Source organism: Trematomus bernacchii, unplaced genomic scaffold, assembly GCF_902827165.1.
Source record: "Trematomus bernacchii unplaced genomic scaffold, fTreBer1.1, whole genome shotgun sequence".
In the NCBI taxonomy this organism is placed as follows: Eukaryota; Metazoa; Chordata; class Actinopteri; order Perciformes; family Nototheniidae; genus Trematomus; species Trematomus bernacchii.
Genome location: NW_022987973.1, coordinates 7,179,817 through 7,206,519, shown reverse-complemented (window position 1 = coordinate 7,206,519; position 26,703 = coordinate 7,179,817). Strand labels below are relative to the sequence as shown.

Genomic DNA, 26,703 nt, shown 5'->3' with positions numbered 1-26,703 from the left:
ATATCCATCCAAAGGAAGCTGAGCCACAACTTCCTTTACTGAGTATAAACTCTTTAAAATAACTTAAAACCTGACTTTAAATAACTGTTTCAATGCCTTAGATGTTTTCACTGAACTTCTGTTGGTGCTGGTTGCATCATTCACTTCTAATTAGCTTTTTCTCTCTCCTTCTGCAGGTGTTTTATGCTTTAGTGAGTTATTTTTCATCAAGGAGCCCCATGATGTCACCGCCATGCGGAAAGAAGCTGTTATTTTGGACTGTCAGGCACATGGAGAGTCACCCATCGACGTCAGGTGGCTCAAAAATGGAGTAAAAGTGTTGGAGAACGACCGGGTGTACCGGCTCTCCAATGGCTCCCTTTTTATTTCGGAAGTGGAGAGCAGGAGAGGAGACAAATCAGATGAAGGGCTCTATCAGTGCCTTGCTCAGAACACATATGGCGCAATCCTGAGCCAGAAAGCCCGTCTAACAATCGCAAGTAAGTATCATGCTGCAGTCACCATGGAAACATAAGAGTGTGATGGACAACTTCAATTATAATCAGGCAGTGAGATATATATATATATATATATATATATATTCTGGCTATTTCTTTTGCTGCTCAGCGTTGCAATCAAGGCAGCTTTGGTGGTAGTGGAGGAAGAGGGACAAAGTCTTCAAAGTAAGACCCCAAAATAGATGCTGTGGAGGGGATATATGCCCATTGGTGTGGTAATGAAGGAGCAGCAGATCTGAAAGGTCAGGATCTGTCCAGGATACCGGCTCTCCAATGCTAAAGAGCAGATGACCCCTATTCAGAGGCAGGGCTTTCATGTTATTGCACCCTGACCGTTTGAGGAATTGTTCTTTTGGAATGCTTTCTCCTCCAGTGCTGCGCAAGTTGGCCTAGAAATGTAAGGGGGGAGCGGAGAAGCTTCAGGCAGAGTTGGTCTTTTGGGACATTATATCCCCTCCTCCCACACCATGGGCCATGCATCTTGCTGTGCCACTTTTTTGTGTGTGGTCATCTTTTTACCCCCACCCAATGCACTTAAATGTGCATATTTATTATTGCTGAGATGTGGATTTACTTTGAAGGAAGACAATAGCAAGCCTTGACATAGGATAATAGTCCTTGTCTCCATGTGTTTCAATAGTGGAAGATTATTTTACGTTAAAGTGAATTCATCCTCTGTTCTGAGGTCCAACAAGTTATTGTTGAGTTGCAGAACAATAACTGATGATTTTTTTATTTTTTTATTTAAACAGATTAAAAACATTATTAGAAATGTTTGCTCTCATGTTAGAACAAAATGGGTTTTTATAACATTACCAGCAATAATAGAATAGTTGTTATGAACTTTGGTTTAATGGGGTGCAATTAGGAGTGAGTAATTTAACAGTTGTTGAGTTTTTAAGCTGGTTAACGTGAACTATTTTGAAGTTGTTCCTGACTACATGTGATGTTGTAAATTATCAGTTATAAGTCAGATATTTTCTGGTATTTAAAAGGAACATATCGTTTATTAATTAATTGAGTGGTGTACATGCTTTATAGTAAAAAGTTAAGTGGTAATAAAGGCTGGCAGTAAGCTTTACTAGTTTGTTTTAAAATGACACTTAGACCAGCTTGAGGGTCTATCTGGAAGCTCATAAAATTTGCACATACCTGAGAAATGCTCAGTTGAAGGACACAGAGGCAGCAGTGGGGGCTGTTGCGAGTGGTGTGCCAACACACATACGCACACACGCACACACACACAAATGTGAATTGCTGTTTCCCAGTATCACTGCCTTACCCCGAGTGTCTAAATGACCAAACTTTATTGCAGGTCTTACAAGGTCAGTAGGGGCTGGAGGCTTTGCACACAATTGTGTTCTGCCTCACTACTCTGGTGAAAGAATGAAAAGCTTTTCTCTCCGACCGTTTTGGTCCACATTGCCTCCATGCTTGCAAAAGTAAAGGGATTCTTTGGGGGAAGTTGTTTGTCCTGATATCAGTGGACAGAACAGCTGGACATTTTCACCACTAAAACGCCTATTACATAACTTGTATAATTTAACATCCGAGGCTGATTCTAAGCTTACAGTTTAATTGAGAAGTCAGGGTGGCAATCCTCATTAAACAGCATGACTTTATTTTATGAACTGCCTTTTGTCTTGCCCTAAAAGGATTTTGGCAACATATTAACACTTATTTGTTTTCGATCTATTATAGCTGTACATTACATTTAGTTTATTATGAACATTTTGATCCAGCTGTCAGTCTGTCCTTAACACATGTTAATTCTTCATCTGAAAGATGGATGGTGTATCATGTCTTGATACCGCCTTTCCAGAGCCAAATAAAGCCACATTTTTAATCGATATTGATGCTATCATTTCGATTTGTATAGCTTAGTTCTTTCTGATATGTGGTTCAAATGACAATGTTTCATCGTACCAGCGGTGAGCTTTTTCATTCTCTGCTCCTATGTCGAAGCGATGGACCTGCCAGTTGTTCTTTGAGGAATGTGATGGTGATGGAGGGTAACCTTAAACATTGGGTTTGCTAAAGCACAAAGGTGAGAAGGGATTTGGACTCGATGAAAAGGAATGTGACACATGAGCCTCACCATGTGACTTTTGTCAATAGACTTTAGATTGATGGGGATTTTAGCAGAGTGATTGCCTCCTGAGTTAGCTTCCTTTTGTAGCCTCTTGTACCATGTGATCACAGGTATACAAAGGGCATAATGTCAGAGTTATCATTAAGTTTTGCAGGTACGTCTCAGTGTGGCCCCCCTATTGGTGTAAACTAGGCACTATGAAATGGTGAAAACTGTCCTGAGGTGTCAGGTTTCTAGGATGCATTGCAGTCTGGATGGTTTAAGACATGGTGATTGAAAATCATTGACCAGTCTGTGATGGTAATGCTCTGTTGTACTCTGGCATTATTGATGCGGTAAAGTCTTGGGACCAATTCCTGGAACAGATGAAATTGAGGGCGTCTGGGTAACCTTGTAGAAAGTAGGCTTGGGCCTGTGTTGAACGATAGCTTAAATAACAACTGTGTTACGTTCTCACTGATTGAGTCCATTTATTTAGGAAAACTTTACCGATTGTAACTTGTCATTACCCTCAGAAAGGGCCTTTTGCATTTGTTGCAAACAAAAACAAAACAAAAGGACAGTTCAACCCAACATTTAAAATGCAAATCCCTGCCTCTGCTTTCTCTCAAATATAATGGAAATTGATGACACTTTGCTTATAGTGCCAAAAGCCCCGAATAAATTAATTTGCAAAACTTGTTAACCACCATCACCGTACAAAAGTAAGCTACTACTAGTATGAGAGGCTCATGCTTATTCAGGGGCGGGTATTGGCTATTAGGAAGAAAAAGACCCCAAATTAACCCTAACTGCTCACAAGGTGGAATATCTTGAGTAAACTGGGCCAAGGTGCCTGGAAACAGATAGCTGTTGTTTTTAATATGAGTCCTTTGTTGGTGCCTTTGTTGTGCTTGATGAATAAAAAGTAACCTAATCAAACATTTATTTTGTGGTGACCACGTAATTTGAAACTGTCATCCAGAGGTATCTGTTTCAGGGTTGAGCTGATTTAACTTTCTATCTCCAGCAGAACAAGTGCTATTGCCTTTAAATGGATTAAGCTTTGGAGTTTTTTTAAGAAGCTACAGCTGCTAATGTACAAAGTTTGTTTTAACTCAATGATGTGTCCATAGGAAGCCAGGCCAGGACCACAGCATTATTTCTAGTTGCTAAGGAATGTTTCTGACAAGCACTGGCTCGGTCCAATTAGAAACCCCCATAAGACGAAAGTAAACCTTGCAAGTGTTAGCTGTGGTGTGAATGGATGAAATGGCCTGAAGTGAGACAACTCTCTGCCTGGAATCTTGTTTTTCTCCTCTGCTGGACACGAAAGGTTACCATGGTTCCCCTGAACGGCAGGCCCAGGGGTCAAAGGTTTCTTTAAATTGTTCAATAGATGGAGGGCCGTGCGACAGAGCACAGGACTTAAATCTTTCCTACAATAATGTGGGATGCTCATCTAGTTTGATCAGTTGCTGCAATGGTCATTAGTGCCATAATCAGTGGGTTTACTTTTCTCTCTCTCTGATCTGTCATGTTTTAACAAACTTTTATTTTCCTAAACTTTTCGTTTCTGCCATGGAAAAGTATATTAGTGCGGTTAAAAAAAGACTGGAGCTTTTCAAAGATTGACTTCTTCAGTTCCGTGTTATGATACGGAGATTAAAGACAATGCAGCCACTGTTTGCGGTGAGTGGATGGTTGCTGTTGAATGATTGGAAAACTTTGTAGCAGAGATAAGGGGTTGGAGGAGGGGGATGAATGCTCCTTCCCAACACCGCTCCCCCACCGCCCGCCCGGTGCTTTCAGAGGTCACGCTGCTCATGGGAATAGCTCTATGTTTAGCCAGGCCAGTGGTCACTTGACTGTCCTGCAGCCTGTGTAGCAGCAGCACATCTGCCAGCCAGCCAGTGATTGATTTGTTGGCTTTTTTCAGCTTCGCATTCTTCTCCTTCTTGCTTATCAGCCTCCTTTCCCCCCCGATCCTTTTATTAATCTTCAGTGGGGGTCATGGAACACTTTAAAGGGCTCATCACTCAATTAGATGGAGGTTTTTTCAGTAAAGGTGTGGGAGGAGTAAATGAAGATTGAATTTATTTTGGTGTAACCATGTGGTGCACTCCATAGGACCAATAGGAAGACTCTCAACACTTTTTGGGGTTGCTTAGTGATTCAATGGAGCTTTTTCAGGGCTTCCTGATGCTTAAAGCTATCAATCTAGCAGGCACCCTGCAGGATCATGAGAAGATGATCAATTTGAATGTCTCTCCTAAATGATTGGACTCTGGGAGGGGGGGGGGGGGGGTTAGGTTGGGGACGGTCAGGGGCCATCACAGCATCTACATAGCTGCACATAGCAACACTGAAGCTGCTTCTGTCATCATGTATCATTCAGGACTTGGAAAAACCACATTGAATTAAACATACTCTCATTGACTCTTGATGACAACCATTTTTTAGATTATTAGAAAATTGAAGAATTATTTTGGACTTTCTCAGATTGTTTCTTTTACAAAAAATGTTCCTTGTTTGAGGATTTATTTGATACAGAGTGTGTTCCTTACCTTAATAAGACCCATAGGAAATATAAAGTGCATATTGTTTTTATTGTATTGCCACGTTTCCATGCACTCTATTATTTAGAATGACAGCAGTAAAGGTCAAAATAAATGAAAAACACAAGCTTGTTGTCCCATATGCTTGTGTGTCGTGGAAATCAAAGAATATTTCTGGTTTAATTGAAGCGATAAATTGACTTTCACGATTGGTAATTAAAGAATTCATACAAAAGCACATCATTGTGTTTTAGCACAAAATCACAGAGAAATCCACTCATATGCAGGTAGACTATAATGTGCTGAGGCCTGACTTAGGAACTGACCACAGTAACCGGAGGGGAGAGAGGGCTGAACTAATTCCTGGTATTTGTAAGGGAACCTTTGTTTGGGCCTGACCTGTCCACTGACCTTCAGTGTGTTGAGCTGCTGGCATCAGCAGACCCATCTGTTGCAGGCAGAAGTGAAGCAAATACATGTTTACTGTGGTGAAACGTTCTGTAATTAACAGAGAAGAGTTGTTGACAGACTCATGTTAACATCAAGCATGCAGTTAGTTTTATCACTGTTATTCAACATGCAACAACTGGACCACATATATAGTTTTATTTGTTGTAGTTGCTAAACTGGGACATGTCATCGATACAGCAGAAAAGGATATCATTACAAAACAGCTTTTCAAACGTTGCAGCTGGAGGAGGAACTCAGAGATTTATAGGCGGCTTGCGGGGCAGCAGTGAGCAGGAGAGCTTTGGGGTGGTCATGTTGGGCTCTGTGTTTGGTGCTAGCCAGGATTTGTGGAGGTCAAAGGTGAGAGGTGAGATTGCTGGGAAGCCAGAACTGTTTCTTCATGCTTTTGGGGAATAGGCTGAGGAATTTCTTCTTCTAGTCTTGTTGGCTAAATCTATGTATGGCACACAAGAGGAATAAAGGAACATAGGCACACACATGAAAGTGGAAAACATAATAGTAGTCTTTATTATCACACATATTTAAAGTAAATGACATGTTCTTTTTCTCATCTTCACATTAGATGCCCCACGGCTAACATCATCGTTCAAAGCAGGTCACCCTCCCATATCAGTATAGTGCTCTTACCAATGCTGGACCATCCCTAGCCGTTATAGATTTTCCTCCCTCTCTTAGTAGTTTATCAATAATCAATAATCATCCCGCAGCTTGTCAATCCAGCAGGGAGGCAGAGGATCACTGCAGCTCATCTCTCATGCCCTGCAGTCATATCACTTCAGCACATTAATGGCATTTTTGAGCCTGCGTTAACACTGGGGGTGGGACAGTGTGAGCGTGTGATGGAGGGGGGTTTGAATGCCTCTCCCTGCTTCTGTCCTCACATCAAACAACCAGAGTGGAGCTAATAGGGGCAGCAGCTCAGGACTAATTTGATTAAATGTGTCTATAGCAAAAGGATTTGATCCTGACGGCAGTTTGGCAGTCCTTTACGACAACTCTAAAGCCACCATGAAATAGAGCTCTACAACTAACTAACCTTTACATTTGAAAATAATCAGAAATAAAAATGAGTCTTCATAACTTTATCCCAGCAACTGAAACGTTCTCCCTTCCCAAAATGAATTGCTCTTTCCTCCACAAGAGTCAGCTGGATTTGAAGCCAAGGCGCTGTGTAAAAGTCATAATTCACTGAATGGCAGTCATAGCTCTCCTGCTGTTTAGCACCACAACACCTGGCAACACCGCTTACACGCAGCCATCCATCATGGCCCTCACAGACACTGCAGTGAGTTTATGGCAGTGGACAGATACCTTCTACACTTTTCTCGAAAGCACAGGTTTCCACAGGAGAGTGTAAAAATAAACTAATACAGATGTTGGATATCCAATCAGGACAAAGAGTTATGATTGGTAAATAGCAAGTCAGACAATTCTGTAGTTTCACTGTTTGTTTCCTGGTTAGTTGTTCACTTAGGAAATGATTTACTTGTATACATATTTAAGGTTATCCACATTATGTATATGTGTATAGTGGGTGCCTTGCAGCATCTTGTAAACGTTGTAGCAGAAAACAACCATTTTGGCATTTTTTGGGGATGTCTTTTCACACTGAATACCTGTCAGATGTTATTTCAACTTGATGCTCTTCTTCCTGCTTCTTTCTGTTTCTTCTTTGCTAAGTGTTGATGTCTCACTGCAGCAGAAGAAGCTTTAGAAGTGTTCACAGAGGTCACAGTGTGTTTATTTATCCATTACTTAACATGGGGATAGTTTCATGCTGAGAGCAGCCCGGCAGTTTAGCATCTTGAAACGCACCTACTGAAATTACAAATAATGTTATTTAGCAGAATACAACATTCAACAGCCTTTTTGTCTGGTCCATTGGAAAAATAATTGACAGTCTATTGATTTGTCCATCTCAGTCTGTACCATGAATGACTTGATATATTATATACGATAATGAATAGGATGTGAGCGTGCTGTGATGCCTACTGTTTTCTGGTCATTTCAGTACTTGCTCTATTTCACAAACAGCAGTGCAATTGATTTCTTTTAACCAATGATTGACCTCAGGCTTCTGCAGCTTTTTGAGCAGAGAGGGGGGACGGTACAGCAGTGGGTGACCTTAATGGCTTTCAGGACTTTTATGGCCCAGGATGAACCACTGTCAAAGAGCATTCATTAACAAAAAAGGCTAAAAACAACTTCAATCATTATAAAATACATACACTTCTCTTGGCTGGTTCAGCATAAAAGGACTTATTGTAATTCATGTTGGGCCTCATTTGCTTGCCGCTCAGCTGGTGGCTGACAACAGCTCAGTTTCAGGGAAACTCGATCCTCGCAGGATGTAGCTGTTCCACTCCAGTCATCACCTTCCTCAGCAGGTCTGTAGCTTTAGGTCATCGTCTCTCTGTTTTCTGACATCCAGTGGATCGGACTGAGATGGATGGATGTCTGAAACACATCAATATGTTTGTAAACAAGGAGAGTTAAATCAGAAATAAATAGTAAGTTAATCATCCTTTGGATTGATCTTGGAGAGCACTATATTACCGTTTAATTGTAGGCTACATACAAATATTAATAGGGATTTAACTTCCCCTCCTATAATCTGTCCTTGATGACTCTTTGATGAATGTCTCTGTAACCTTAACGCTGTGGGCAGTTGTGCAGGGCTTTTGACTGATGTTCTTGGATGTTCTAGGTCTTGGATGATTTGTTATGTGCTTTAGTTTTGTGTCAAACATGATTTGTGGGAAACGCATGGAGTGAAATGCAACACCAGCTTTCACAACACCTCAAGGGAAAATAGTTTGCTTTGACCTTTTCTAGGAAAGCTTCCATGTAGGCTAAAAGATAAAAACATGAAAACTCTCTTGGTTGCACGGAGGAATTGCACCGTACAAGAGTTGTGTGTCTTTGTAGAAACTAGGCCACTTATCTTTTGATTGTGATGAAGTAAATGTTCAACCTAAAGAGTTGAAGAGAATTTGATAAAGGAAGCTGTGCTACTTCCCTCACACTGAAAGACAGTGCCATCTCATTCTGACACTATAAAATGAAGGAAAAAACATTAACGTCGTCTTTGTTCTTCTGCAGGTATCTCAGCTTTTACAATCCAGCCGACGTCCATCGCGGTGACTGAAGGCTCAGTCGCCAGGTTTGCCTGCAAAATCAGTGCCCACCCTCCTTCCATCATCACTTGGGAGTTCAATCGGGTCTCGTTACCCCTTGCCACAGAGAGGTAAGCACTGTTTTCAGTTTCATACTTCATGGTGTACTGTTTTACTGGACAGCAGAGTTTTATTTACATGAAACATAATCTGTGACCATTATCATCCATTATGAGTTTTTATGAATGTTTGATGTGTCATTTCTCCATTCTGTATCGTATCCAGAATCACCGTCCTGCCCAGTGGTGTGCTTCAGATCCACGGGATGCAGCGGAAAGATGCTGGAAACTATCGGTGTATCGCCACCAACATCGCCAGCCGCCGCAGAAGCATAGAGGCCTCCCTCACTGTCACCCCAGGTCTGTCAGCTGGTCTACATTAATGTCTTTAAGATGTCAGGAAATTGTAAAAAATGTCCATCCCAAAGTGATGTGGTTTCAGCACTTTGGCCCGACCAAAAATCGCTTTTAAATGTGCTTTATAAATGTGCTTTATAAATAAACCTTGATTTTATTTTATTTGATTTGATGTTTTTGAAAGTCTTGTATTGTCACTCCAAAACATTTGTTTTCAGTTAAATATGATATAAAACTGAGAAAAACAGGAAACATCCTTGTCAAGATGTTGGTGTTTTAGTGTTCAGGGACTGCAGATGGAAATTAATTTATAGCTAAATCTGGCATTAATATTCTTCTATTTTTAGATTTTTTTTCATGCACAGTCCTTGTAATAAAATAAAGTCTACAAATAATAATAAACAAAGTTTAAAATGAGCAGATATGAACTCATACTTCAAAATCACAGTAAGGTAACTGTGTTTGCCTCTCAAGCAGTTGTGGTCAACAGTTTGTTGAAAGGCTTATTTATTAACTGAAGTGTCAGCACAGAGAGAGCATGTCCACTTGAATCTGTGATGCCAATCTCATCAGATCACATTCACTAAACCTGCTCTCCCCCCTCTCCCTGCAGCCCCCAGGCCCCCGCTTCCCCAGAGGCCGCGCATTATCGTCGGGCCACAGAACATTTCAGTGTCGCTGCACCAGAATGCCATCCTGGAGTGCATGGCCACAGGCAATCCCCGACCCATCCTCTCCTGGAGCCGAGCGGACAGCAAGTCTATTGACGTTTACAGCACCAAAGTGTTGGGAAATGGCAACCTCATCATCACCGACATCAAGCCCCAACATGGAGGCGTCTATATGTGCAGAGCCACCACTCCTGGCACGCGAAACTTCACAGTCTCTTCAGCCAACATCACCGTGTTAGGTAAAGACATACCGCAGTTTGCCTGTGTATGTTTTTTGATTGAAAATGTGGAGTTAAAATGTTAAATATATTTTCATTAATGTTATTTTTCTAAAGCACCCCCTTCCTTGGTTGAGTGGCCGGAGAGCCTGACCCGTCCACGAGCCGGCACCGCCCGCTTCGTGTGTCAAGCTGAAGGAGTTCCAACGCCTCAAATCACTTGGTTCAAGAACGGAGAGAAAGTTCACTCTAATGGTCGAGTCAAGATGTACAACAGGTGATTCCTCCTTCCATTTAAGAGAACACCCATTCATATTTAAACATGTGTGCGTCTGTATTTACAGAGATAATGAAAACAGGAAACCAGACTAATTTGACTGTACCATAAAATGCTCATTTAACAGTCTTTGTTGTTCAGTTTAAAACAATGTAAATAAATAATACACTACTTTTCTTACAGTAGAAAGGAAACTGAATAATTTACATTAGGGCAAAAATGATTTTAGGTGGTATAGTTATTCAACTGTCAGTGCTTGTTAAAGGTAATTATAGAATGATTACACCCTGCTAAACAAGCCTCAGGATACGACCATATGTGTGCATAATCTTAATCTGTGTGTGTCTGTGTCTCATAGCAAACTGGTCATCAACCAGATCATCCCTGAGGACGATGCCATCTATCAGTGCCAGGCAGAGAACGAGCAGGGGTCGGTCCTCTCCATGGCCAGGCTCATCGTGGTGATGTCTGAAGATCGGCCCAGTGCTCCCAGGAATATCCGAGCTGACACCGTGTCGAGCTCCGCGATCCTTCTGGCGTGGGACAGGCCTCAGTTCAACGCAGATAAAGTTATTGCTTACTCAGTGCACTACATGAAGGCTGAAGGTGAGTGGTGTGCAAACAAACAAGAGACAACAGGAATTAGATTTGCAATGTCTTTTTGTCACATGGGGATATTATCTCTATTGTACAGCACTTTTTTTAGCACTAAATGTGTAAAATCAGAATATCTCCAGTTTAAATCCTGAGAGAAAAACAGTTTAGGAAGTTAAATTCTGCCACTTCCTGTCTAGAAAATATATTGTGGGACCTGTCGGTGTTTTATTAACACCATGTTGGTGGGATGAGGTAAAAGAAAGAAAAAGGAAATCTCTTTTTCTAGAATAAAGCCGAACAACTGCTTTTCTTGAGAAACAGGAACATTCCTTTATGAACTGTCGCCCTGTGGAGTTTCAAGATACAGGGTCCCTTCCTTTTGGCTGCTAAAATGCAGGATGCACACACAACTATTCATTAGCACAAGGGTTGTAGTGTGGAAGCAGAAAAGCCTTAAAGCCTTTCAGCCTTCCTGGGAACCCTTGCTGTGGACAACAAGAGTCACATTCAAACAATGCAACATTTGAGAAAAAAAAATCAGCTTGCCCATTCAAGCACTACACTTAATTATAATGGCCCTCACTTCCATTGGGGAGGTGAAATGTACAGAAAAGAACACCTGCCGGATTCTGTTGGGGATAATGAGGTCAACATAAAAAGAACAAGTTGAACAAATTCCCTCCATTTTATTCTTGAATTACTGGCATCCGTCCGGAGTTTTTCTGCACTTGATTTAGATTTAGTGACACAATCTTCTTGGTCCCCGTCACAAAGAATGGCTGTTCATTGAGATTGACAGAGTATCTGACAGTACGCTCTGCACCTGAGGTGACAGAGAAAACCCAGCAGTAAATGGAGGCTCTTATGAAAGGAGGAACTAATTAGTCCGTGTGATGAAGTGTCTAAAAGTGTGTATTCTGTGAGGACCGTTAGAGGGAGTGAATTGGACAGGAAGGCAGACTCTGTTACACTTTTCTGAGAGGCTTAGTGGGGCATTCAGAATACGGAGACACATTTGTTTGCGCAAGTACCTTGTTTACAAAGTCAGAAATCAGACCATGTCTTTTTTTACCCTGGGAAGAAAATACATCTTTGTGTGAATTTTTGAATCTGCTTTAATTAAATACATATTCCACAATAGGTCATTTATAAAAACTGCTACAAGTAAACATGTAAATGAATGTTACAAAACTGCTCCAGGAAGTGATGACTGTTGATATAAGATATTTTGTAATTGCATGATTATGATTTTGTTCCGTACCAACAACAGCAGTTCTCATCAGAAGCACTATTGATTGTGTTTATATAAGTCTCCTTTAACGATGTTATAATTTGTCCAGGACTAAACAACGAGGAATATCAAGTTGTGATTGGAAACGATACAACTCGCTACATTATTGATGACCTGGAGCCGGCTCGCAACTACACTTTCTACGTGGTGGCCTACATGCCCATGGGAGCCAGCCGCATGTCGGACAACGTGTTCCAGCACACACTCGAGGACGGTGAGGCATACACTCAGTGAAGGTCACAAACACTAGAATACCGATCAGAAGTAAGACATGTATAGAGAGTGAGGTGGGCAGATAAAGGACAAACGGCCATTATCGATCTACAGAGACCATGTTATTCCATTGGGAGCTCAGAGGATGTTTGTTTATAACATATTGTAGGTGCTGTAAATGAGCTTGCTTATTGATGTAGAGATAAACTCATTATTTGAACAGTGTGTGTACATGTGTGTGTGTGTGTGCCTACTTACACAAGCTCCAATGCATACATCTAATGCCTTGTGAGTGATTTTGAATTCCATGAAAACCTCATTTGTTCATGACCTGTGGGTCAAAGGCTGCCCTGTGTCTGTTCTACATGACTGAAGTTATGAAATGATTTGACATAGCAGGCAGGGCAAGCTGGAGGTCACCCTAAATAGGTGCGCTGGTTAGACAATTAAATCAAGTTATAATCAGGGTAAACATTTCTTTTTTTACATGCATGACCCTTTGCAACAGATTTCCTCATGAAAATATGACTTGATCTTGCATCATATTCTGAAATGTGATTACCAACTGTAGCCACCATGAGTAACTCTGTCTTGCAGTTTTAGGGTTAGTTTGAATAAGGGTGAGCTATATGTATAAAATACTGTGTTGGTTATTTTATAACGCTATATATAGGAAACCGGTTCATTTCTGGAACACTGATTGGAATAATGCCATGAAACAGCCCTGCATTGATTTGCAAGAAATTGAATAAGACACATCATTTGTATTGGTGCACATAATTATATTGTCTCAGGACTCACTGTATATCTTGGGGAGGCCTCTGAATGTATATGGTTATAACAATTCATTCAAGAGTGATCTAGTGTGTTTGGTAAAAGCTGTAGCCACTGAACCTCATCTCCAAGAGTGCTTTTTCCTAGCCATGAAAACCCTTCAGAAGAATCAGCTATTCACAACATGGGGAATAGAAGGGAGGACTTCAGTTTTTGTTTTGGTCCTAACGTCCCCGTCTTGTCGCTCCACAGTTCCCCTCCGTGCTCCTGAGCTCAGCCTCACCAGCCGCAGTCCCATGGACATCCAGGTGTCTTGGCAGCCGCTTCCAGACAAGCTGAGTCGTGGCCGAGTCTCCGCCTACCGTTTGTCCTACCGCACCAGTGCTGAGAGCACGGTGTCACAGCTGGAGCTACCTGGAGAGAAGACGCAGCACCTCCTGGAGAACCTGCAGTCCGACACCATCTACCTGCTGCGAATCGTTGCTGCCACCAGCATCGGGTGGGGGGAGCAGTCCGCCTGGACGTCTCACCGCACTCCGAAGCTATCGAGTGCTCGAGGTAACACATTTCTGCCATACAGCCTTCATGGTGTATTAAAGATGAGGGAACTGTTGTCATATCCACGATTTCAAACATGCAGGTACAAAGTTTAGCATCGTTGTTAATGATCATTAAACATTTATCTTCCGCTTAAAGGCACAGCCCAAAATCAGAGGGACATTTTCTATCTCTTACCTGAAATGCTATTTATCAATCATTGTTCTTGATGTGAGGTTCCGAGTGTTAGATATATCGACAAAGAGATTATTTTCAATATAATGGAACAAGATGGCATCCGCGTTTTGGTGAAATCATAACGTAGGTACTTAAGATAATCCACATACATTGTTGAGAGCAGTTCATGTTGGAACAATATTTTATCAATCACCTTTTCATGAAAAAAGGCTTGTACTCATTTCGGCGTTGTTTAGTTGAAAGAAAATAGCAACTCTCATTAAAACTATGTAGACTAATAACCGGCACAACAGATAAGAGGAAAAATCGATATTTCAGATTTTGGGGTGGAGGGTTCCTTTAAACCTTAAGACCGAATCAAGAGAAAAACGTGCTCTAATAATCTTGTTAAGGCCTTGCGTTTGTTACTCTGTGACCTTTGCCCTGCACTGTCAGTAGCATTAGAGGGGTTTCAGTCATGGGTCATAAAGGAGCGACTCAGGTCTCTGGGTGGGACACAGTATATGGCTGTTAGAGCCACATCTCTGAAGCTTTGAGGTGGGGGACGGGAGGATTTGTTTTTCCTGCCCTTCTCTTTCTCTCTCTGTTTCAAGTCCCAAAGACTTCTATTAGTAAACTCCATTCCCCTCATTCCTAAAATGAAAACGTGTGAAATGACTCCCCTGACAGCTCGGTGGGTTGACTCGGGTCTGCTTTGAGTGTGAAACAGCTGGTAAAGCATCAGATGGTAGTTTCACTTTTCAAAGAAAACTCCCTCACAAAAACACTGGAACCAACTCCGTGAAGAGATTCCAGTTTTCCTGTTTTCTGAAAAGCTTCAGCGATAAGATGCACCTATCAGAACGATGTTTATGAATCACATCTGTTTCTGGATCAATGACTGTTTCTTGGGTTTTTTTGTAGGACTGTTATCCATCACATAATATCTAAATCTAAATGTTTTTTCTTTATCTTGTCTTTAGTTCCCATGGCTCCTGAGCTGCATTTAGAGCCTTTAAACTGCACCACTATCTTGGCGCGCTGGCAGCTGTCTCCCAGGAACTCAGCTAGTGTTCAAGGCTACAAGCTCTTCTACCACGAGGAGAGCCAGTCAGAGAGGGCGCCGCTTCAGCTTCGCGCCTTGGATAATACTTACACCATCGGAGGCCTTGGTGAGTTTTTGGTTCAGATCATTTGAGTTACCTGCTGCCACTGTGGTACCTGGTATCCATGCTGAAACTCACAATGCTTTTCATTTTCAATCAAGCCACCAATTAGTTTATAAATACCTGAATAGTGTCCACCATAATGTCTTTAAATCTTGTTGTTTTGTCACTCCAAAAGCCAAATATATTACATTTAAAATTATGTAAAACAGAGAAAAGAAGGGAATCTATCTCCATAATTGGGAGACAAAAAATAAAGTACTTAAAACTGTTCAACCATTAATCTATTATCAAAATATTTGGGGATAAGTCAAGGTATTATTGTAGTTCTACATTATAGTTGCTCATTAGGGAGCTAAAGTAATCCTCTTTACATCTTAGAACATGTGAGGCCATGTGAAATAATTTGAAAGAATATGAGCGTGCAGCCACATATTTATAATTGTACATTTATAAGCGACACTTTTTAATTAAAAAGATCTTAACGGTCATTTGAAATTGTTTAAGCTCACAGAAGCTCAGGTTAAATCGTTTTTGGTGGTTTAACAAGCAGCAGTGGCATCTATTGACGGCTACGCATATAAGTGATTAATTGGCCAAAGTGTTGTCGAGGAGATCCGTGAAACAGAACGGCATCACATCCCACTTCCATGACCTCCCAACCTCTGTGCCGGACTTTAGTGTGTGTGCCTTTTCAGCAGCTGCTGGATGGTGTTCTGGACATATCACAGCTCTTTTGGCCTTTAGGTCAGATTCATTTTTGGCTTTTTTTGTTTGAGAGAGGAGAGGGGGCTCAGGCCAACGCAGTGGACAACTGACCATCTGTGGCGAGAGGGGTCAACCAGGTGGTCAGCAGCTGACTTGTAAATCAGGAAGCTTGTGCTAGAACGGGATCAGAAAGAAAGAAAGATGAGGTGTTAACTCTAACCGCTGCAGGCATTTAGTTAGTTAGATATTTCATGTTATGGGTTGAACACCAAAATGATAAATACACCCACAATGAACCTCTACTCCTGTTGCTTCTACTAATGATAAGGACATTAATGAATAATGAACACTAATACTAATACAATCAGAATAACTACTTAACTTACTCAGCTAAATATAAACACCTGGGATGCAGGTTTGATAATGGATCATTTTCAGAAAGAAAAAACTGACTGTTTAATTTGTGTTTTGCTTATTAAATGTAATTATATTTTATATTATTGTCATAACTGTTTTATTGACGTGTATATTTGGGAAAGATCTGCCGCTCTTAAAAGTTCCCCTACTCTTTATCATCCTACTGCTCTGAATGTTTCAAAGTGCTTGGAGGAAGATGAAGCTGCTGATAAATATAAAACCAAAAATAAATTAGCAATACCAAAAATAGAGCTTCATCTTTTTGTTCCTCTTCGATAAAGGAGCTTTGCAGGGCTGCTGTGTTGAAGAGAGGAAAGCTGTTTAGTGGAGGCAGATTTATTATGTGTTTTATGACTGCTTTGAGCTGCGTTGCTGGAGGAGCATTGACATCAAAGACTCTCATTGTGTTTGGCTTTGAGAGCCACAAAGATAGTTTATTAGCTAAGACCTCAAGGAAATGCAGCCTCTCACTGATCGAGCTGTAGGCACGTCTTGTGAGCTCCTTGCAGTTCTGAGATTTCTTTCTCATGAATTAGTTGTAGGACTGTGCACAAGCATGTGACCTCCTGTGTGGCAACACATCCTTCATCAGAAAACCCCGCAGAGCTGTGAGGAACCCGACTAAATGGCTTTAACACTTTTACAAATGACTTCTTCTTCTTAAAGACATCATGTTTAATATTGTTCCAAGCTGCAGCATAATACATGCAATAGGCTGTTTTTAAATTGATCAAAAACATTTAAGCAATTAATAAACTAATGAAATACAAGAAGATGCATATAAAAGTCCATTCTACTCTGACAGTAGCACAAATAAAGAATACTCAGTCATTTAAGTTTTAAAGCAACATTTACTGTATCTAAAGTGTGTTAACATTCACGAACATTAGCCACCCTAAGCTGCTGGTCCTACAAGACAAAGTTAAGGCTGTAGAAGCAAAACCACTGTGTTAGGAATAATGCAAATGTAGCGAGTGTAAGCATTTAAGCCAGGGTACATTTGATTACTTATGAGTTTCACTTCTCATGTACAAGAGGTAGAGTATGTCATCAAACGTTATATAGTCTTAAAGGTAGTCAGGTGATCAGTTGGTGCACCCCTAGATCTTTAGTATCACAAGTTTTAAACAAAGTACTTCAACAATAATTGTACTACTTAAAAATGAATGCATAATGTTATTGTGTCTCTGATCATCTAGAAATGTAGATATTTAATCACAAAGTAACACCTGACCTGGATGTAAAGAGCATGGTCAGGGCTTTGGTTTTAAAGGGAAATTACATTAATGACCAGGAATTAAGATTTGAAGCTACAGATGCTCAAAAAAAGAGTCCATATGTTGTGTCCTTGAGACAACAAAATGCTGACCATAGAGCTTTCTCAGCTAATTAAATCTGCTTGTACTGTAAATGCCATTTCCTATATTCCAGCAGTGGACATGCCTTTTTTTGCCAATAACATTGATTTCCGAGCTGTCAGCGGTGGATGCTGCAGACTGAGCTCTGTGTACAGCCGCAGAAGAACATGCTTCGAGCTGGCTGTAAATTATCACTTATGACCAATGCAGATGATTTTAAGCACACCCTGAGAGACAGGAATGTGTTTGAGAGGCTCCAGTTGGGTATAAATGACATGGTGATGTGACCTTTCCTCGCGTGTGTAGTCTCTGCTTGGCTCAAGAGAAGAACATCTAGACGGCTTGTAGTCGAAGCTTAAATACCTCTCATACCTGTTGGCACCAGGCCGCGCTGTGTGCACAACTGTAGATTTATCTCTTAGCTGCAGGCCATCTTCTTGTCCATTCCTTTTATTAGACACAAGGCAAAGCGTGCTTCGTGTGATAACTAGATTTCTAAGCTGACCATCATTTTAAAAGGTCATTTTGTGCTTAACTTGTGTGTGTCAGTAGTTGATTTGTGTGATTAAGGGCAAAAGAGAGAAGGGGAGGACAGAGAGGGAGATGATAGATGCTGGTGTGAGGGTTCATGCAGGAGTTGACATTTATGGCCCCTGTTCAGGCCTGGCCTGGGGGGCCTTTCGCAGGGCAGAACAAAAACCTCAGGGGCCAACAGGATCTGCATTTTGGCTGTAGAAAAAGGGGGGTGACCACAAATGGCTAAAATATGCCCTTTAATACAAACGGCATAATTTATGGGAGTGAGGCCATGTGAGATTTATCCCAGTGGGAAGGTCGGAAACATTTCTTCTCTCAAGGAATGGCAACTCGAGCAGAACGCTGCACTCTAAGAATAAAATGTGAGGTAACGCAGCCACAATTATATTTAGTAATACGGATTCACTGCTTTACAAGGTAGAGAGGTAGAAACAATAAGAAGATGAATTGAAATTTAGTTAGCCTTTATTTTGATTGCGAAGTTATAATTTTAGTTTATTTTTATCCAGCAATAATGCCAAACGTGGCTATCTTGATGTTTCAAAATGTGATCGTTTTCTTCTTTTCTGTGTTTTATGACTGTGTAAACTAAATGTTATTTAGTTTGGAAAATTCAAAATATTTGAATTAAATAATTAGTGGTGAACTTTAGACATTTGAAAAACAAATTATTTGGCAAATAAGCGTTAGTTGCTGCCTTAATATCAGGATTTTTTCAGAAAAGCACGGTATGTTTGATTATTAATGACAACTATTTAGCTATCTGTGGTAGAGAGGATATTCACATAACGTTTATGTTAAGAGCTTCAGGTGTCAGGTCCATTGCGAGTGAACGTCAAACCTGTTTCTCTTATCAGGACTCTGTGTCATCACTTATCAAGTGGCATTTTATTTTGACTCTAGGTGTTCCCCTGTTTTTCCACTCACTTCCTCTGCTTGACCCTCCCCCCTCAGAGAGAGCCCTGTCCCCCCTCCTTTTGCAGGATTTAGCTTGCCCAGATTCCATGTCAAAGGTCGTGGCCCAGATGTCAGCTTCCCCCCTCGCAGAGCTACTCTCTCGCATAATTACGGCAGGCCCATTGTACTGTGGGGCTGGGTAGAGGTGCATACTGTGTGCATGCTTCTCTTTAGAGGTGGTGGACACTGAGGCATCACAAACAGGGCGGAAAACACAGGATAACAAGGTGGACATTGTACAAAAAGCCTCCTGGTTGTGTTTATCTCTTGCAATAAGAAAACAAAGTAATCAACAGAAAAGATGTTCAGTTCAAACCAGTCTTGGTATTATGTAACTCTTCCAGAAATTCATGATTGGTGATTTAAGTGTTAATATTTACATTTTACTCCTAATTGTCATTGAATATAGCCAAATAGTTTTCAGGAGGAAGAAAAAAAGGAGGCTCCTCTCATATTGCACACCCGTGACCTCAGATTCTTTCAGAGTTTAATCTCGGCCTGACCTGCTGGCCCTGGTCTGGCTCCAGTGAAGCTCCTCAGGGCAGCATGGGGGTGCACCACTCCACCCCTCCTAAACTTCTCTTACCTCCATGGACACACATTCATCTCCTGTGGTCCTGTGGGACTCTTCTCAAGAGCCTCTAAATGTTTTATAAAGAAATAGAAGTTTGCGTTAGTGATAGGCCGAACTTTTATAACAGCAATAGAGGCCAGATCATTAAAGTGTCCAGCAAAATGCTCATGGTCATATTGGAGTTAATATTTATTTATGGGTTAAGTTAAAACACAGACAACTAAGAACACAACATTAAAGTAATTTGAACTTCTTCTGAACAAAAACATACATAGAAAATCACAATGACGAGAATGCCAGGTGGTCCGTTACCTATTTAAAACTTCCTAACAAACATCGAAGACCTCAGGTCAGAAAATGCTATAAAAATATATTTTTTGAGCATAAATAGCATTTTTTTTTTAAACATACACAACTTCCAAACAAACTGTGACCAAACATTTGAGAAACATTAATTAAAGAGGCAGGGGTTCACTGTGCTTTTATTTTACATTTATGGCTCACAATATCAATATCACATGCAAACATTCAAATTAGACCCTGCTAATTATTCTTTTAGGGGTAAGAGGGACATTTGGTCGGATGGCTTTTGTTCATCGAGGCTCTTCAGGGTCACCGAGGCCTGAAACTGTTGTTGACCGTCAGCAAAGTTCTTCCCAGGGGATTTTGTCCGTCGATTTGACCCCCAGATTCTGGACCTGAATAGGAGTGGCCACTGACCACTGACCAGCAGGCCTGACTGGGGCTTTTCTGATTTTATCAAAAGACTTGGGGGCGACAGGGTGATGGATAGTGGAGCTCCTCTGTTCTGCTGCCCTGAGCACTGCAGAAACTGACCAAAGGACTCACGTCACAGAGCATCTGTCACACTGCCCTCACCTCTGGTTCCCACCACACCATTAGGCCAGAAACCCTCACTGACCCCACACCCACACGGCCCAGGCCTCTTTCATGTATCACCCTGCTTCCTGTTAGCTGGACGAATCACGTTGTCATCTGCCATGGTGAAAAATGAAGTGTTGTTGAGAATAAATCTCTATGGATGTTTCCTGAAGTCCAGATCTAAGACTGCACATCGACTGATGTATTTTACAGCTAAACTTTACATTTTCTGTGGTTGTTATGATTATTAAGACATTTTTGTTTCTTTCTTTTTCTCAATATAGACCCAAGGAAGAAGTACCATGTGAAGCTTCTGGCTTATAATTTTGTCGGAGAAGGCTACCAGGCTGACCAGACTGTCAGCACCACTGGATGTGTCTGTAAGTCGCAAAAGTGTGACAATAACATTAGATTGCATATAAGGACCATTGTACTGTAATTATTTTTTTTTAAATACGGAGGGATGGGTGGAAATATTCTTATGAAAAACTTGATTTCCTAAGATATAAGTCATATATTATATGAGAATAAAACGTAAATATTATTCTCTACGGTTGAAGTGTTTAAACCATAACAACAAAAGACAAAAATGAGGTTTTGTCTCAGACTTTAATGTCATACATTTGCAAGAGATAAAAACAGAATCTTCCTCAAAATGTATCTCAGATAATAAATAACAGCTAAAATGTTGGACATTTTCTGAATACTTACCCCCTCCCCACTCTATGTCATTTATTTATTTTGTACCTACAATGGCCCTTGTATACCGTTATAGAAGCATGTTGGTGTCTCTTGTATTGCAACAGTAAATAACTTTACCCTCAATGTATCTCGTAGCTGTCAGAGATCGCCTGGTGCCTCCTCCACCTCCTCCACACAACGTCTACATCAAGAGCAACAGCTCCAGCTCGGTGTTTCTGCGCTGGGGTCGACCAGCCTTCACCTCCAGCCAAACCATCAACTACACCGTGCGCTGCAACCCAGTAGGCCTGCAGAACGCCTCGCTGGTGCTCTACCTGCAGACGTAAGAATTGACTAACAACACAGGCAGCTTTTTTATCATTGTGTTGAACTTTTAAAATTAATTAGTACAGCTTGAAGACATTCAAAGGGACAATGCTCTCTGTATGTTTCATTGATAGTGAATGCTGATTTAAAACACACGTTACTGTGTGTTTGGTCTATCTTAATGTATGATGAAATGACTTAGTCTCACGCTGCAGTTCTACTCTTATCTTAACACCTTATTGTCAATAAGTTGTCCTACCACAACCTCAGCTGTGCCATATCAGAAACACTTAAAACACTTAAAACTTAACAACATCAATTCTTTTTTTCACACTTGTTGGGGAGAGTGTTTTGGTCACTTTAAACTCTCAGTGGTGTCTTTTCCCACAGTCAGCACAGCTCCATACCACCATCTGCTGGACAAGACCTTTTATTATCAGACTATTTCAAAAGTAAAAACTGATTACATAATTATGTAGATCATTGTGACTTACTATATAATAAAATACACATAGCTGGGAAAGTCATCGTTTTTTTTTTAATATTATTTGTTTATGGTGTCATCAAAGTACAGCCCCTTAGCCCCTTGTCGCCAATGAAACCCATTAAATCCACAATGCTTGATCCAATGGCTATAACAACACAACATTGTGCATTATATCATATCAGGTTTTACATTTTAGAGAAGTGGCTTGAAGATGTTAGGGTTTCCTATGGGTCAAATACATGCTATATTCCTGGTTTCCACTGGGGGTTTTTAGTAAACAGAAAGTAATAATTGTTTGACAGTGCCATTTAAACTCACATTTAAACAGTTAAAATGTTTATAAAGTAATAATAGATCATTAGTGTTAAGTGTTAAAAGTCTCTGATTTTCTTTTTCCTGCAGGAATGAGCAGAACCTCCTGGTGAGGGATCTGGAGCCCAACACCAAGTATGAATTTGCCATCCGCCTCCACATTGACCAGCTGTCCAGCCCCTGGAGCCCTGTGGTCTATCAGAGCACTTTACCTGACGGTGAGCACAAAATGATCAAACATTTCAATCCTATTTATTATAGCTAGGAGTTTGTTACTGCTGCTGCATGGTATTGTTATTTGACCTTGCTCCTTACACCCACACAGCTCCAACTCTGCCTCCTTCCAACGTGAAAGTGACTCTGATAGAAGAGGACACGGCGCTGGTTTCATGGAAAAACCCAGATGAACCCAATGTAGCTGTGACACATTACACCATCCTGTACGCCTCCAGAAACGCCTGGTTAGCTGGGGAATGGCAAGTGCTGCAGAGAGAAGGTAAGGATGAGTGTGGTGATAGATGTGGAGAGAAAGAGGTTATACATGTGTGCAGGGGAAGGGGGAACCACAAAGACTTCCTCTTGTCCCGCACAAATGATCCATTGCAAATCAGTAACTCATTTTATCCTCCAGTCTTTGCCAGGACAGGTTAGGCTCAATGCTTTTGTCTTACTGATAAAAGACCGGGTTGTAGGTTTAATGTGATTACTACAAAGACTTTTCTTATTGACACTTTTCAGTTACAGTACAGTTTGTGAAATCAGTCGAAATTGTGTCAAACATAAATGTATTAAATGAATAGAAATAGGATGCATGTTTTATAAGATTAAGAAAATAAAGTTAATGTGAAAAGTTTCAACAAAAAAAACCTAACCAAATACAAAATGAAATGATACATTCACCATGTTTGCACCAACCAAAAAGCAAAGTGAGGACTCTTTGTAAAGCAACCAATCCACTCAGTCACATGCACCATAAAGATGTCGGTGTGTCTGATGTGTGAGGCAGTTTAGGTGTCTCAAGGCAGATGACCTCAGGAAACAAAAAAAAAAGACACACACACAATTCCCTTTGCCTCTAGTGAAGGGGTCAAAAGTGAAGCCGTTCACAAAGCCTTCAGCTCAGCCCAGCCCCCCCCCCCCCCCCCATCACCTCAAACTGAACCCCCACCCCCCGCGGCCTCTGATGGGACCCTGGTGGTGCTGGATAAGGGAATGTGTATAGCCCTGACCCCCTGCACTTCTCTCACATAGCACCTCTCAGCCATCAGGATTGTTTTTGTGTTTGTCTTTCTCTGCAGCACAAAGTCCTGTTGTTCTCCACTCACTGAAACAGGCATCTGCGCGTATCTTGATAGTAACATATTGGAGTAACAAATAATCAATATTCTTTTCAAAAAAACTTGTTTAAATACATTTAGACATTAAAGGAATAGTTACACATTAGGGGAAATGTAAATGTGCTCCTTACTTTCTGCAATTTGTCAGTTATCTTTGTCTGATAGCTTAATTATCATTACACCTGGGTAAAACAGAGTCCATTCTCTTCGGTTCGAAACATAATCTCAGCAAATCCGACGACTTCTCAGTTGCAGTGGGTGACATTATTGTCACAAGTAAGAAGGAAATTACATACCTAGGATCTATTCTTGAGGCAAACCTCTCCTGTGACAAAATGGCATCCAATGTAATAAAAAAAGTCAATCAAAGAACTAGATTCCTATACCGGATCTCCTCTCTGGTAAACAAAAACACCCTGAAAACTCTGGCAGGAGCACTCATTCAAGGGTACTATGACTATGCTTGCACGTCATGGTACCATAGCACCTCCAAGGCGCTAAAAATAAAACTTCAAACATCGCAAAATAAACTGGTCAGACTACTGCTTGACCTTTCATCTAGAACCCACCTCACCTCTGCCCACTTTGACAACCTAGGATGGCTTAGAGTAGACGACAGAGTACAGCTACTTGCAATGGGCCTGGTCTACAAGATCCACTACACCTCTATGGTACCCATGTACATGTCAAAATTCTTCCCAAAGGTCAAGGAATACCATGATCATAACACCAGAGGGAGCTCCACAAATCATGTAAAACCCAGATTTGGCACAAAAAAGGGGAATACACGTTTCGCAATTATGCCACATCAAGGTGGAACGCTCTTCCCACAACTGTAAAGGAAAGTAAAACTATACTTACCTTCAAAACCTCTCTTAAAGAGCACCTTCGGGGGAAAGCATTGCAAAACTGGCCCCGGTAATGGTACAAATCTCAACCTGTCGTAAAATGGACAGCTTCCCCCCCCCATCTATGTATATACTCGCATTTTAGACTCTGTTACTAACTGTATATCTGTAGACTTGGTATGTCTTAAATGTCCGGTTAGGATGTATTAGAACGAAATCTAAAATGAAAATTGTAAATAAGCCATCTGTATGTAAAAAACCACCTGTATGTAAATTGTAAATAAGCCATCTGTATGTCAAATATGTCTTATATGTCTTAAATGATATGATGAATTGGAAATGGGGGACCCTGATGTAAACAAGACGAAAGTCTTTCTCTGGTCTGCATCCCCTTAACAATTGTATGTTTTGAGCTGTACTGTACTGTACCCAATATACAAGCTGTTAATAAACTTTTCAATCAATCAATCAATCAAGGTACTTTTCAGATTACACATTTTCATAACTTTACTTTCCAGAAAAAAACGAATTTTCTTCTGATTTTTCATTTAAATATAAAACAAAAACTGTTATCTTGCTTCAAATAGAAAAAGCATCGTCACAGTGCTGAACATTTCACAGTGTGATATTAGTAAGGAGGATCTGAGTACTTCTTCCCCCACTGTGTGTGAGTGGCATCAATATTCTTATCTTTCTCTGGTCAAGAAAGCAAATAAACACGTTTCAAATTGTTGAACTATTCCTTTCAGTAGAACCATGAAATGAAGTTAACACCCAACTGTTGTCTGTAGCAATAATCACAAGTAAATAGTGTAAAAAGCAAAATCCCCCTTTTTCAACAATATATTCAAAATGTGCAGTTAAACACCAGTTAAATCTCACCAACAGGAACCATCACCATGGCCCTGCTGGAGAAATTGAAGCCTGGTCAGATTTACTTTGTGAAAGTTTCTGCCTCCAACAACATGGGCGATGGTCCGTTCTCTCAGACTGTGGAGCTGAAGGTCCTGGCAGATCTGTCCTCGGGTCACGATCCCCGGCTCTCTCATGGCAACACACACTCCACAGGTCAGTACTATTAATATCAACCTGAGAGAATCCCTTTATATATTTTCTATAAGTTTCTTTCTGACTGCAATTTGGCAAAGGATTGATAATCTGACAATGTTCCCTTTAACTTTCACAGCCTTTTCTGATGGTTTCTACCACCTGGACCAAAAGTCAATGACAGGAATCACTGTGGGAGTCTGCATCGCTCTCATCTGCATCATCATCTGTGCCTTCATCATCGTCTGCAGAGGCAAAAACAGGTACTTAGACTGTCCGAACACATATTGTTAAACAGCAGATGCCCAGTGTATTCTCTGTTTGTACTGACATCATGTTCTTTTCCTCCAGGAAATTCTCAGCATTTAAAGCGTACAGAGAAGGAGCGGGCACATCTGCCACAGCTGCAGGACAGCTGGGCTCTGAGGGACAAACAGAGAGCGCTGATGTGAGCGTGCCGATGCTGAGCCCAAACCACTTCATCGATGCCAAGGTACTAGACACTCAGCACAGCATGAAACACGCTCACTGAAAGACTGGAAAAGCTTTGGATTTAGTATTTTTTGGGGGCCTAGAGCAGTTTTGGAAATATTAACACATCTTTTGGAAACATTACAATGTTTGTAAGGATATTATTAATTATACTACCTGATGATATAAAATATAGTTGTAAGAGTATCACTTGATCATATTCATTTTACAGTACAGTACTGGATATGGCTTGTGCTTTTTCAAACTTACTATACTTACCAATTTTACTTATATATTTTTCACTTTTAGGGTGGAACAAATCTCATTATCAATTCTCTCGGCCCTGTTCAGCCAAGCACTGAGAAGAAAGAGAAATGGTTTTCCTTCAGCAGTAATGCGAAAAAGGACAGTAAAGCACTGCAGGTAAGATTTAAAAAGAGGACTCTTGCTTGGTAAATTGTCATCAGCAACTTGTAGCAAAATCGATACGAACAATTCATTGCTTTGTAAATTACAATTTGCATATGGTTAAAAAAAAAAATCAGACCCAAACCTCAGCTTAAACCTAAACACTGCTATTTGATTGTTTGTCTTTGTTTGGGTAACAGTCGGCCTGGGACTTAGATATAAGACCTTTTTACTTCCCATTTGACTAGGGCTCTAACAAATGATGTTTTATTATTGATAAATCTGCAGATTAATGTCTAGAT

At 40.8% G+C, this 26,703-nt stretch overlaps 1 protein-coding gene across 1 annotated transcript in view; it reads left to right on the top strand.

Moving 5' to 3' along the window:
• The window catches only part of prtga (protogenin homolog a (Gallus gallus)), a 29,572-nt gene that overhangs the window by 2,105 nt on the left and 764 nt on the right, over positions 1 to 26,703 (top strand). The window contains exons 2-18 of the mRNA XM_034116490.1: positions 177 to 479; positions 8,700 to 8,844; positions 8,999 to 9,132; positions 9,743 to 10,039; positions 10,136 to 10,295; positions 10,654 to 10,901; positions 12,233 to 12,397; positions 13,423 to 13,728; positions 14,868 to 15,056; positions 20,768 to 20,863; positions 21,321 to 21,507; positions 22,381 to 22,508; positions 22,616 to 22,786; positions 25,364 to 25,543; positions 25,662 to 25,785; positions 25,874 to 26,015; positions 26,303 to 26,416. Of these exons, the coding sequence (XP_033972381.1) occupies positions 177 to 479; positions 8,700 to 8,844; positions 8,999 to 9,132; positions 9,743 to 10,039; positions 10,136 to 10,295; positions 10,654 to 10,901; positions 12,233 to 12,397; positions 13,423 to 13,728; positions 14,868 to 15,056; positions 20,768 to 20,863; positions 21,321 to 21,507; positions 22,381 to 22,508; positions 22,616 to 22,786; positions 25,364 to 25,543; positions 25,662 to 25,785; positions 25,874 to 26,015; positions 26,303 to 26,416 (3,089 nt within the window). The remainder of the gene's footprint in view (positions 1 to 176; positions 480 to 8,699; positions 8,845 to 8,998; positions 9,133 to 9,742; positions 10,040 to 10,135; positions 10,296 to 10,653; positions 10,902 to 12,232; positions 12,398 to 13,422; positions 13,729 to 14,867; positions 15,057 to 20,767; positions 20,864 to 21,320; positions 21,508 to 22,380; positions 22,509 to 22,615; positions 22,787 to 25,363; positions 25,544 to 25,661; positions 25,786 to 25,873; positions 26,016 to 26,302; positions 26,417 to 26,703) is intronic.